The sequence below is a fragment of the Pelmatolapia mariae genome, linkage group LG16_19 (genome assembly GCF_036321145.2).
Source record: "Pelmatolapia mariae isolate MD_Pm_ZW linkage group LG16_19, Pm_UMD_F_2, whole genome shotgun sequence".
Classification (NCBI taxonomy): Eukaryota; Metazoa; Chordata; class Actinopteri; order Cichliformes; family Cichlidae; genus Pelmatolapia; species Pelmatolapia mariae.
Window position 1 is genome coordinate 47,418,050 of NC_086241.1, and position 12,680 is coordinate 47,430,729.

General features: G+C 40.9%; 2 protein-coding genes across 2 annotated transcripts; one reads left to right on the forward strand and one right to left on the reverse strand.

The window, feature by feature from the left end:
• Positions 1 to 1,297: 1,297 nt before the first annotated feature.
• Positions 1,298 to 8,856, forward strand: LOC134644254 (kelch-like protein 28). The gene is made up of 6 exons (XM_063497106.1): positions 1,298 to 1,442; positions 2,314 to 2,574; positions 2,661 to 3,298; positions 3,425 to 3,868; positions 5,033 to 5,241; positions 5,361 to 8,856. Exons 2-6 carry the CDS (start codon positions 2,314 to 2,316, stop codon positions 5,522 to 5,524), a joined length of 1,716 nt encoding a protein of 571 aa, XP_063353176.1. The 5' UTR covers positions 1,298 to 1,442; the 3' UTR covers positions 5,525 to 8,856.
• Positions 8,857 to 8,929: 73 nt separating this feature from the next.
• lg16_19h14orf28 (linkage group 16_19 C14orf28 homolog) lies at positions 8,930 to 12,621 on the reverse strand. Its single transcript, XM_063497107.1, has 5 exons — positions 12,331 to 12,621; positions 11,536 to 12,060; positions 11,051 to 11,140; positions 10,819 to 10,953; positions 8,930 to 10,438 (listed from the first exon to the last, which is right to left on the reverse strand). The coding sequence occupies exons 1-5, from the start codon at positions 12,414 to 12,416 to the stop codon at positions 10,255 to 10,257; spliced, it is 1,020 nt and encodes a 339-aa protein (XP_063353177.1). The 5' UTR covers positions 12,417 to 12,621; the 3' UTR covers positions 8,930 to 10,254.
• Between the last annotated feature and the right edge of the window lie 59 nt (positions 12,622 to 12,680).

The following is a 12,680-nucleotide window of genomic DNA, read 5'->3' on the forward strand; positions in this document are numbered from 1 at the left end:
AATTTAAACTAAACTAAAATTAAAATGTATAGATCTATACATTTTCATCATTTTCTTTATTCTAAATATGGACTATTTTATGCCCCATAACATGGCAGTTATAACTACTGGTGAGTCGACGTTATTGTTATGCAAATCTGTCATGAACTGATTAACTGAACGAGGCGCTGGTATAAACTAGACTACACAGATTATTAATAACATAATAACAAATAGATTATTATATAAGGTAGCTTTAAAAAGCTATCATCTTAAGTTTTTCTGATATTATCTTGTACTTTAAAAAAACTGATCAGTGGAAAATTGTCAGGGTTCTGGGCTGCATTTCTCGTGTTTTTGAATTGTGACTTATGTATATTTCATTTTAATAAGAAAAAAAACTTGCTGTTAAGCTCACAAGTCTTTGTAATAAAACAGCATTCTTCCAAATATCGTTTTAATTAAATCCCAAAATAGAAATATGAATTGAGAGTGTATGCAATCACTGGTCCTAGCACTTTGTTGTTGTTTTGTTTTGTTTTTTTTTGTCTTTTGGCAAAGATAAATATTCCACATAGAAAAACACATCATGTTGTGAACTTAGTCAGCAGCCAACACCCTTTCCTCCTCTTCTCTGGCCCCTTGCACACACACACAAAAGTTATAATGCAATTCATGAAGAGGTCTGATACAAGGATATTTTATTTCTCAAAAACTCTTAAAAACCAAGTAAGCTTCTTCTTGGTAGTCATCTTTAGTAACAACGTTGAGCTAAAGCGCACATGATTCCTTAAAAAAAAACATACACTGTCTTCCAATCACAAGAGAACAAAAGGGTAAATTATGTGTGTTTACTTAGCAGCAATATATCATGTGAGTATTACTGTGTGATGATGATACCTGGTGCCTACATTTTGCACTTTCCTTTCCTTTCCCCTCCCACATTCAAGTAAAACATATGCCTACAGTGCTGCCACATAACAATGTTTGTATTGGACTAAAAATGTGTTCATTTCTTGTAAATAGTTCTTTTTTGAATTGTGAAACACATTTTCTTTTTCAAACTATAAAGCAATCGATCAGTACAATGCAATTTACGTTGCTCGGATTAGCGGAGAGCACAATTGCAGAGAGGAATTTTTTGAAAATAAAAGTAATAAGTAAAATAAAGGAGGAAATCAGTAAAATAAAGAACACCAAGTAGAATACGGTTAAACTCAATAACGAGCATTGTCACTGATTTGGTTAACCATTCAGTGAATTAAATAGCTGTAAATATCGTTTTATTTTGAAAATCACCGGAAGTGGGTGTGCTGCCCTGGTAGCTGGTTATAATAAGAGCTCGTCTGTAGCTTTGTGGCTAGGTTGCAGGTTGTTTTCTTGATAGCCGTCCGGGCTTCGCTGTCGTCGCCACTGCAAAATCGGTCATTACAGCGGCACGCCAGACGGGCTGTAAACTACAGGTTTGTTTTTCTTAATCTGACGATGCTAAATGTTATCTAAATCCTGGCTACAACGTCACGTTTTGGATCTGTCAGCCATGTTACTGTATATCAATCAATGATACAGCTAGCCACAGGAACCGTGTTTATTTTTAGCAGCTAACCTGCGGTGACTGCAGCGCAGGGAAACAGGAATATCAGCCCTCTGTATTTGTTGGCGTGGAAAAATAATATAATGACAGTACAGTGCACACATGAGCGTTGTGCGTGTGATGTTCGTGCAAATTTGTTTATGCAAACTGCTAAGCTGCTGGTGAGCTTTACAGTACTGGCTACCGTATTAGCTGTGTGCTTATTTTAAGCTAAGAGGTAGCTAGCGATTTTTAATCTGGCCAAGTCCTGCGTTCAGAAATCAAGGCCCCAGTTAACAAACTGATGTGTTGTTGTGACTCGTTGTCCCAAAGCTTGGATACAGAGTGCTCACATTTAGCCACCTGGTTTTAGGGCAATCTAGAATGTGTGTTGTTTTTAGCTAATACGTGTAGATGACTTTACGCTGCGTTGTTTCTTAATAAAGATCATGCTTATTTAGCTTAACTCGCAGTAATCTGCTAACAAAACTGGTTAGAACAACTAATGCAATACTTGGTTCGGGGAAAATAATGTCTGACTGCATCATACTGCCCAAGCGTGTTTACATAACGCGTGCTGCTATTACGTCACGTTACCCAAGCCAGAAAGTGTGACTTTTCAGGCTTGTAGTGTCAGAGCCGTATGGCACTTGGATAACGTCCACTATTTCTATTAGCTGACCTGCCTATCTTTGGAAAACATCACTGACTTTATGACTCTTCTCAAAACATTACACTGATCTGTGATTTGCTGCTCTCAGATGGACCAGCAGGACCAGTCCTATATGTTTGCAAGTCTGACACGGCCTCACTCAGAGCAGCTGCTGCAAGGCCTCCAGCTCTTGCGGCAGGATCACGAACTATGTGACATTGTGCTGCGTGTGGGTGATGCCAAGATCCATGCCCACAAAGTAGTGCTGGCCAGCATCAGTCCTTATTTCAAGGCCATGTTTACGGGTAACCTGTCAGAAAAGGAGACCTCTGAGGTGGAGTTCCAGTGCATCGATGAAGCTGCCTTGCAGGTATGCTTCCATCCAACACTCGCTAGCCGCAGTGATGAACTGCTGTAGCATGTTTATTGTAACATTTGTGCTGTCTTTGCTTCTAGGCTATAGTGGAGTACGCTTATACCGGGACAGTGTTTATCTCCCAGGAGACAGTGGAATCTCTGCTACCCGCTGCCAACTTACTCCAGGTTAAGCTTGTACTTAAGGAGTGTTGTTCCTTCTTAGAGAGCCAGCTGGACGCTGGAAACTGTATAGGCATTTCCCGCTTTGCAGAGACTTACGGCTGTCATGACCTGTGCTTGGCCGCAACGAAGTTCATCTGTGAGAACTTTGAGGAAGTCTGTCAAACGGAGGAGTTTTTTGAACTGACGAGAGCCGAGTTGGATGAGATTGTGTCCAATGATTGCCTTAAGGTAGTCACAGAGGAGACTGTATTTTATGCCCTCGAATCATGGATCAAATATGATGTAACTGAGAGACAGCAGCATCTGGCTCAACTGCTGCACTGTGTTCGCCTTCCGCTGCTCAGTGTCAAATTCCTCACTCGCCTATATGAAGCCAACCATCTTATACGAGATGACCACGCATGCAAGCATCTGCTCAATGAGGCCCTCAAATATCACTTTATGCCTGAACACCGGCTATCCTATCAGACTGTGTTGTCTGCACGTCCCAGGTGTGCCCCAAAGGTGCTGCTCGCAGTAGGAGGCAAGGCTGGACTGTTTGCCACATTGGAAAGGTAATGCTAGTGACTTGTAGATTACAATTGGATGCATTTGTATAAAAGCAACTTTCCAAACTTTTTTTTTTTTTAAAAGTGTCTTAGTGTATTTTTTTTGTTTTTTTTTTTTTGCTTGTCTTTCAGCACGGAAATGTATTTCCCTCAGACGGATTCATGGATAGGACTGGCCCCTCTCAGTGTACCCAGATATGAATTTGGAGTGGCGGTGCTGGACCACAAAGTTTATGTTGTGGGAGGCATCGCCACACATATGAGGCAGGGCATTAGCTATCGGAGGCACGAGAGCACCGTAGAAAGCTGGGACCCCGAAACCAACACGTGGTCTTCAGTGGAGCGTATGGCAGAGTGTCGCAGCACTCTCGGTGTGGTGGTCCTGGCCGGAGAGCTGTATGCCCTGGGAGGCTATGACGGCCAGTATTACCTCCAGTCTGTGGAGAAGTATGTCTCGAAGCTGAAGGAGTGGCAGCCTGTGGCACCCATGACGAAGTCCCGCAGCTGCTTTGCCACCGCTGTCCTGGATGGGATGGTGTATGCTATTGGAGGCTATGGCCCAGCACATATGAACAGGTAATCTTACTTAGAGTAGTTGTGTATATATGCTCTAAGTGCATGTTGTCTCCAAGTGACCATTAAATACTTGGACCAGGCAATTTTAAATAACTTTCCAATTTATTTAGCAGTCAAATAATGCTTTGTATAGACGCGTGTGACATAAAATTGTACTTTAACAAAAAAAAAAAAAAAAAAAGATTTTTTTTCCCCCCCCACTATCTTTTGTTTAAAATGGTCTTTAACGAAACAGGTTAGGCCTTTAAGACTTCCTAAAATGTTGGGTTTTTTTTTCTTTCTTTCCTCTCAGGGTTATGTTAATTATTTATTAGAAGTGGCAATGAAGTGAATTATATCGAGTCTTGCTGAGAAAAAGACCAGGAGCTTGTTAATAAGTGCTGGATAGCCATAACAGAATTGGTTGCTAAATGTGTTGCTGTATTGCTGAGGTCACTAGAGAGCAGCGCTCGTGTTGGTTGTTTCCTTGACTCCCAAAACCCCTCAGGAAAATGTGTTTGGACAAAGAATCTTTGGGGACATTTTTCTTCTTCTTCTTCTTTTTTTCCCCCTGCTTTCCCCCGTGGCTTATATGGCCTTGCTTGCTGCAAAACAGTCTTAGTTTGCCAATGTTCCGGTGGCTCTCAGGAATTCATCGCTCCCTCATTACAAGTTCAAATTGGTGTGTTTGATATGACCATCTAACTTGTTTTCTTTTTTTTCCCCTGTACGATTAAAAGAAAATTGCTCAGTCATGATGTATTGTGAAGCTCGCATGCATAGAAAGAGCCCCATTGTGTTTACATTACTTAACAAAATTTCTCAGCACACAGCTATAACAGTGGTGGTGGAAAAAATAAATACAATGCAGCAGTGCCTCTGTTTGACTGAGCAATAGCTCCCATTCAAAGCTGAACAAAGGTTCTCTGAACTGTCATTCAGGCTTTAGTAGAAGGGAACAGGAGATGGAGGAAGCATTCTTACACCAGATGTGTAATGTGAGCTCACCTTTAGGTCTGTAAAGACTGGTCATTGTGGATATTGCCATAAATGTCTCAAAGTGAAGGCACACAAAACCACAGCTGGAAGCAAAGCTAGGTATTGCAAGTAGCAGGTGAGATTTGGGTGAGTTGGAGCTTTTTAACCTTTGTGTTTTGATAACTGTGCTGCGTCTACTGTACACAGCGTGGAGCGGTATGACCCTAGCAAGGATGCCTGGGAAATGGTAGCCCCCATGGCAGATAAGAGGATCAACTTCGGAGTAGGTGTGATGCTTGGATTTATATTTGTGGTGGGTGGACACAACGGAGTGTCGCACCTGTCCAGCATCGAGCGGTACGATCCACATCAAAACCAGTGGACGGCGTGCCGACCAATGAACGAACCCAGAACTGGTGAGTTGTGAGTTTAGAGTTTTAAATTCAAAATGAGTGACTCTGTTGTGATGGTTGGATCCAGAAAATAAGACGAAAAGCCTATAATGAGATACGTTTGTGGTATCGTTGTCTTCCAGGTGTGGGCTCTGCCATTGTGGACAACTACCTCTATGTGGTAGGAGGTCACTCCGGGTCATCCTACCTGAACACCGTTCAGCGTTATGATCCCATCTCAGACAGCTGGTTGGACTCCAGTGGCATGATGTACTGCCGTTGTAACTTTGGTCTGACTGCCCTTTGACCCATGGCCCAGCCAGCTAGGACCCAATAAATTACCTTAGACACAAAGAAGACTTTCTCTCTCTTTTTATTATTTTTATTTTTTATTTTTTTGGCTCTCCTCCTCCTTCCCCACATTCATCCTCCAGGTGCAGATGAGCTTACCTGCACATTTTCGTTAACATCAGAGAGCATTTCTGGGTGGATGGGTGTACCGGGCTAGCTGGCTGGCTAGAAGGGGGACTGCAGTCTGTGCTGCAGGGATGAGGAAGAGCTGGAAGGTTCTGGAGATAACTGAGGAAGGTGGATGGTGTTTGGATGACTGTCACTGGAAAACTGAGATGAACGCTCTATTGCTGCTGGACCACAATGAGGACTTCGAGCTATGTCTCAGAGGATTGTGGAATCTGCTCATTTACGTTACAAAATTCTTCGTCAAGTTTGCAGACAGTTTTATGTTGTGCTTCACGTCCTTAATTGTGTTAAACTTATTTTTTTTGTTTTGTTTTGTTTAGGAATTTCTCTGCTGCAACCAGAGCTGTGTGTTCAAATTTCCTAGAACACTGCAGTTTGCTTGTGCATTTGATGACTATGTGGTTATTGGCCATATAGTGTGTATGTCTGTGTGTGTGTGGTCCAGGGGGTATGTGCATGTCAGATAGAACTGTTTTGTTTTGTCACATGTCTGCGTGCAGAACTGATGCTTGGGCTCAGCAACGCAGGATAATTCTGCATCCACATCAGTGCTTGACAAAAAAACAACAAAAAATAGAAAAGTTGGAATATTTATATTTTCTCAAAAAAGGGCTGCCTTTCTCTTGTAAATAGTCTAAATGAAATATATAGATATAAATATATCCTCTAGTGCATTGCCTGTAAATGTTTTTCTGCACTGGCTCACTAATGTGTGTGCGAATGTGTGTACAGTTTGATTCCCACAGCCACTGTAGAGGTGAATTCTCCTTAAAGTGTTCACCACTAGTCTCTGCTTCATCCTCTGAGCCATTTAAAAAAAGAAAAAAAAAAAAAAGAAAAAAAAAAGGTCTCATATTCTCTCCTCTGTTGCATCGGTCTAAGGTCAGATCATGCACTTGCTACTGTTCACAATAGTTGAAACTGACCTTGGCCTTCTTTTCACCTTTTTTGGTCTGTATACAATACTAACTGGTGCTATATTTAGGATTCAGGATTTAGCTGTTTGTCTGCGTTGCTTCATCCAGTTAATGTCAAACTCTGTTAGGCCTCTGCTGTGTAACTGGTGATACTTATTTGCTATCGTATGAATTTAATTGGAGAAAATGCAAGTGGCCCCTAAAGCTACTAAAAGGGAAGCCTGTGGACCAACAACTGCAAACTTCTACCTGCATAGTTCCCAAAGGCGAGAAGATTGGCATGATTTCATTCATTTTTTTTCTTTTTTTCTCCCAAATATTTCAAACTTTTTTTTAAATGTTACACTTTCTCCATTATTGGTCCAGTTGCAGGACGTGAGCATGCTTTGTCAACTATCTGTAGCTGGTATGCTCTCTTGGCTTTGAACACGATTTTATTTGTGATTGGGTCGGACATTTCGTTGCTAGTTAATCCTCCACTAAAAACATGTCTACACGTGGCCAGGTCTTGCTTGCAAGCTCAGGTTTTAAGTAATATTTTCACAGATTGGTGTGAAACGCCAAAACGTTTGAAAAGGAAACGGTCCTACGCAACATCTTCCCTTGTGTGCCACATTTTTAAATATTTTCCCTGCATTCTTCCATGTGGTTATATATGGAGGTGGATGATAAGGCACCAAGGGCTGTGCTTGCCAACTCTGGCCATGTTGTTACTGTCACCAGCCCTGGGAGAGAGTTCAAAGCGTGCGACTGGGCTCGAGTGACTGCACAGCAATAGAGGGGACGCTCGATTAGCAGACGGCCAGGTAGTGATGCGTCTTAAGTCACTTGTTTTATGTTCAAGGCAAGTTTTTGCGTTGCTTTGTGGACTAATGTTTGCACATAAGTGGGAACTTTAACCAAGCTCTGCATTGCACTTACCAAACTATTTGATACATATTGTAATTTCTATATGTGTTTTGATTTAAGCTAATGGCATTTAGATACTGCAATAAGACTTTTGTTTCCTTTTGTGGGTTAAATTATGTTTTGTTGTTTGTCTCTTTAAAAAGGAAAAGGAGGAAAAAAAAAAAAAAAAAAAAGGAATAAGGCCAAGGCATCTCATGTTGGTGTAAGAGAACCCCCACATAGCATGTCTGTCAGATCACACTGTCGGCTGGTGTGGATGTCCAAATGAAACATCAGATGGTAGCTTGACATTGTCTAAACCAACCAGTCATCCTGTGTTGTCATTTTTGTTGTGCATGCTGGTTCATTTTGCACAAAGCATGTGTTTATTTGGATCAATTTAGATTAATTTTTTCCTGCAGTTCAGCACTTATAAGTCTTGTAAACACTACATAGGTGTGTTCTTTCACCTTGCCCTTGCTTACTCTAAACTAAATCTGTAAGATGAGAAGTTAAATGACATTTGCCGTGCAAACTGGTCAGTGTCACATGTGAGAATCGCGGTTTGTCATGGATTCGTTTCTTTTTCCCCATCAAAGTCAAGTACTTTGAATTTCTGATTTATTTGAAAAGTAACACACAACTTAATTTGTATGTCTGTACACTTTATTTCAAAACGGCACAACTATTAATTTTGTATTTAATTTGTTTTGTTTGTGTTCTCTAAATTCTTGTTTTTTGTCTGTTGTAGTAGTGTTTGTCACTTTAGCACTGCAGCCACGGCACAGATTCACGCAGGCGTAATTGTGCGCCGTCACCGCTGCCATGTCTTGTGTCACTGTTATGTACATATGTTGCCATTTCTGATGTGTATACTAACTATTTTAAGGTTGGAGAGAGGCTGATGAAAATCTGGAAACGTGAATCTGCAAAAAAAGAACAGATGTATGCATTTTTTTTCTTTAAATTATGGCCTAAATTAATGTCATGTTTTGCCACCACTCTCACCAAAGTGCTTGTACAAAGAAAGCAGATGGATGACTAACACATGTTCTGCAGTGGCCTACCACTCTGTTTATGTCTGAGAGGAGGGGGGGTGAAAAAAAATCCTATGAAACTGATGTCAATGTTAGCCAAAATGACCACTCTGCTTCTTTTAACAGTTCCCTTGTGTGTCTGGAGTAAGGTGATGATCTTGAATTTTATATCCTGTGGATTAATACTGGAAGTACAAGATAACATTAGGTGTTTAAAAACAGTAGCTTTTCACATTTTCTCATGTTTGACTGAAGACATTTTACATACATTTAAGTCTGTTTATGTGGTGCAGCTGTACCCAGTTTAAAAATAAATGCCTGCCTTAAAAAGGTACTGCCTGCTTTTTCTGCATCTCTTCCTGGCATGCACGTGAAAAAGGACGACAAACTGGAGCCATAGGCAAGGTTTCAAAAATATCTGTATTTGTATTGTAAAGACAGTGTCAGCATATAAACAAACAGGAAAAAAAACTTAATTATTGGATCAAGATTATTTTAACTCTCAACTGGATTCATGTTAAACTTTCCTTGAGAGAGGCACTGTGTGACAACAGTAATGCTTTGACTTAAACCAAACCAAACTCTAAATAACATTTTGAGACTGCTGTGTGCTGAACAAACTGTGAAATGCCTGAATTTTATTCATCGGTTTATACATGATGTGGCCTGAATGGATTTCTAGGCCAGCTTGTAGTGTAATTTCACATTACTTCTAAATTGGCATAATTTTATATTTTCACCTGTTTTGGCAAATGCTTACCTCCAATTTAAACCTTAACTTGTTCACCTGGTAGGCGGGGACTTAGTAGTTTTTCCCTCAGACCACAGTATAAATGTGGGGGGGGGAAGCACCAGTTTAATTTTAGGAAAGGACTGAAATGCATAAACATAAGCTTAAATTACAGTACTGAGTTGAATCCCTGTAGCAAGGGGGCTTACATTTATATGTTTGTGCGCTGGTGTGTCTGCATTGGGAATGAAATGGATCTGATCAGCGCAGGAACCAGAGAGGACTTGGGAATTGTACACAGACCTTTGGAACTATGAAGACGGGAAAAACTGTGTGTGTACATTAGCAGATTGGATATTTTCTTTGGCATAATGATCAAGTTTGATTCAATTGCACCCTCTGTGTCATTATGCTTGTGCTAAGTACTAACCAGTATACTGTGGTTATTATGGAAAAGCACTGCCAAACAGATGCACAACAGCTGAGAGGTCTGCATCGCTGCATGCACGGCTGGCAGGAGAGTTCAACAGTTTTGTAAATCAACCATGGAAGTAAAAAAAAACCACTTTTTATACTTGTACTGAAAACTTGTGTCAGTATCAACTCCAAATAGAAATTTCTACAGAGCAGTTTCACCTACTAATCTCTTATGCCGATGGTCACTGCACATGTATATGAAATTCAGTACTGACTCGTATTATTGTTTATAAATCTCAACCCAGAACTATTATAGTCCATTATATTCTTGGATTCCAAGCGTGCCCAAAAAGATGTCATTTCCATTTTGCACAGTAAGCTTTAACCAAGCATTCAGCTGAATCGAGGAAGCTAACCCAGGACAGGAATTAAAACTTACAGCAATGCAGTAAGAAAAGAACAACATTGCAGTAATGTAACAACAAAAAAATGGATGAATGCAATCACTCTGGCGTGTGCTGAGACTTTGGCTCATCTGTACTCTATGTCCACCTGAGAAACTATGAGTTCACTTGTCAGAGGTGCGGACATAGACCAGAGAGGACAGCAGCAGGAGCTCTGGGGGCTTGTGTAACAAGATCAGATTATCGTTCCTCAGACCGTCATAGTGCATCCAGCAACCGTCTATCTGGAAGGCTGCAGAGTAGTGATGCTCCTCCTTGTTGAACAGTGTGGCACCCTCGAGTGTATACCTGCAGGTAAGAAAAACATTTATTGTTCTCAAGACTGGAAAGTAGATCTTTCCAGATATTTTTACTACTCTTTTCATTTCCAATGAAAGAAATCAAAACAGACAGCACAACAGTGCAGTGGAGAAGATCCAAATGACATTTAAAATTTAAACACTGACAGGATAGTGATCGGACATTTTTAATTTTAATGACTATCCTACATCATAAATAAAGTTCCATTAATTCAGTTATGATGACTGTGCACAGGCCTCTGGCTCAGCAGACGTAAAAGCATTAGGAGGCCGGGCTCCCCCTAAGCAACATGAAGGCTACACTGGCACATCGTTTGAATGAACAGCAGTGCAGAACCTACTGTAGATATATCCATGTCTGATTCATACCTGTGCTGACAGAGAGCCAGATGGTAAGGGACATACGACAGCTCCTCTGACTTCCACTGCTGCATGTTGAGGATAACAAAGGGTGGAGGCCCATGGCAGAAAATCCTCTGGGAGAATTCCCTTAGACCATCACATCTGTTTAAAATAAATAAATAAATAAAAAAAATTCAAGGAAGTACAACAACACAGCACTGAAAAAGACGACGATGATGAAGATCCTGCCGTGTCTCACCCAATTTCACAGCAGAGCAGGAGCTTGGGGCAGAAGAACTCATCCACAGCCGACTGAATTGGGTCTCTGTGAGGAAGCTCGTGAGGAGGACTGAGAGGAAAAAGGGTCAGAGTGAAATTCTTAGAAATGTGAAAAATATAATGTAACAACAATCCACTCACTTAGAATTGACCTATTCTGATTAAAAAAATAAATAAATAAATAAAAATAATATGTATATATATATATATATATGTATATATATATATATATATATATATATATATATATATATATATATATATATATATATATATATATATATATATATATATATATATATGAGAGAGAGAGGACCTCTTAGTCAGACTGTTAAAAGCTGAGGTCTGCTGAAGGGCACTTAAACAAAAAATACTGGAAAAAAACCCCATAAATATTTTGGGTAAAAAGCCCACAACTGTATCTTAACAAAACACTCGAATAGTAGGTAGGTAAATACAGTTTACCTGATGTTGATGGTACTTTTGAGGCAATCCTGGAAGCGGGCTGGACAGCTCCAGCTGGTGCACAGGCTCTCCTGCATGGTGGACATGAGGTTTTCCAGGTTCTCTGTAAAGTTTTGGTGCTCGTTGCCAAACAGGTCGATCTCCAGGGCTGCCTGGTGGATCTCAGAGCGATATTGCCTTTTAGACATTCTGTCCCAGATCCACAGCATCTTCACCGTGGTGTAGTCACAGGAGTCCATCAGGTAGAGGAAATGCTCCACAAACTGCTTGCCCAGGAAGACAGCCAGCTCCCTGCGAAAGCCCTGGTTGTCCCGCAGAATCACATACAGGATCATGAGGAAGCCATCGATGGTGCAGGTGTTTTTGAGCTGGATTTCCACGTACAGAGGCGTGCATGATATGGCTTTCCGTCCTGCCTTGATGGTAAAAACGCCTCCCCAAGGGAGCACAGGCCTCCAGAAGGAGCGGTCCTCCTCGTCGTTGTTGTTTATGGAGGCACGTATTTCTTCAAAAAGCGTCTTGGACCTAAAACAAATAATTAAATAAATAAATACACACACCAACCAGCAAAAGTTCAGACAAATGCGTTTTAACACAGGACGAGGTTAAATGTATCGCCCCGGTGGATTTGATCTGTTTTATTTCGAAAAACTGACGCTGTGCAAATGTAGGTCAAAAATCCTGCGATAGCAAAAACAAACCACGCAATTGGCGAGTGAAGCTCTGTTACCCTCCAGGGACTAGTCGGAGCCCAACAAAGGATAACAAACCATCACCTACTATATATAAGCTTACCTTTCAAAGTGTTGATTGTTCTCAGTGTTTGAAATTCGTGTTTTGAGGTCCTCAGTGTCGTTCAAAACACAGAATCTACTCTCCATTCCTCTCCGTATTTCCTCATTTCTCACGTCGGACCTCAAAGCCAGAAATATAAGTTGTGGTATTTTTCTCGCACCTTCTAGTAAACGAAGACACCTTACTGTGAATCGAAAATTGTAGTAGACGTCAAGTCTGACCTATATAAACAGTGCTGTTAGCTTTGTAACGATATTAATCTAAGCTCTGTGTATATACAGTGCTGCCCTCTCCTGATTCTCCACGTTATTACACCCCAATTTTGCACAGCCCCCGCCCCCGACTTTACC

What these genes read in the sequence shown, in the direction of transcription:
- LOC134644254 (XM_063497106.1), top strand. Translation starts at nt 2,314, where the DNA reads ATGGACCAGCAGGACCAGTCCTATATGTTTGCAAGTCTGACACGGCCT. An exon ending in TCGATGAAGCTGCCTTGCAG is followed by an intron (nt 2,575 to 2,660) that starts GTATGCTTCCAT and finishes CTTTGCTTCTAG; the next exon opens with GCTATAGTGGAGTACGCTTA. An exon ending in CTGTTTGCCACATTGGAAAG is followed by an intron (nt 3,299 to 3,424) that starts GTAATGCTAGTG and finishes CTTGTCTTTCAG; the next exon opens with CACGGAAATGTATTTCCCTC.
- lg16_19h14orf28 (XM_063497107.1), bottom strand. Translation starts at nt 12,416, where the DNA reads ATGGAGAGTAGATTCTGTGTTTTGAACGACACTGAGGACCTCAAAACA. An exon ending in AACAATCAACACTTTGAAAG is followed by an intron (nt 12,061 to 12,330) that starts GTAAGCTTATAT and finishes TATTTGTTTTAG; the next exon opens with GTCCAAGACGCTTTTTGAAG. An exon ending in CTGGCTCTCTGTCAGCACAG is followed by an intron (nt 10,439 to 10,818) that starts GTATGAATCAGA and finishes TCTTACCTGCAG; the next exon opens with GTATACACTCGAGGGTGCCA.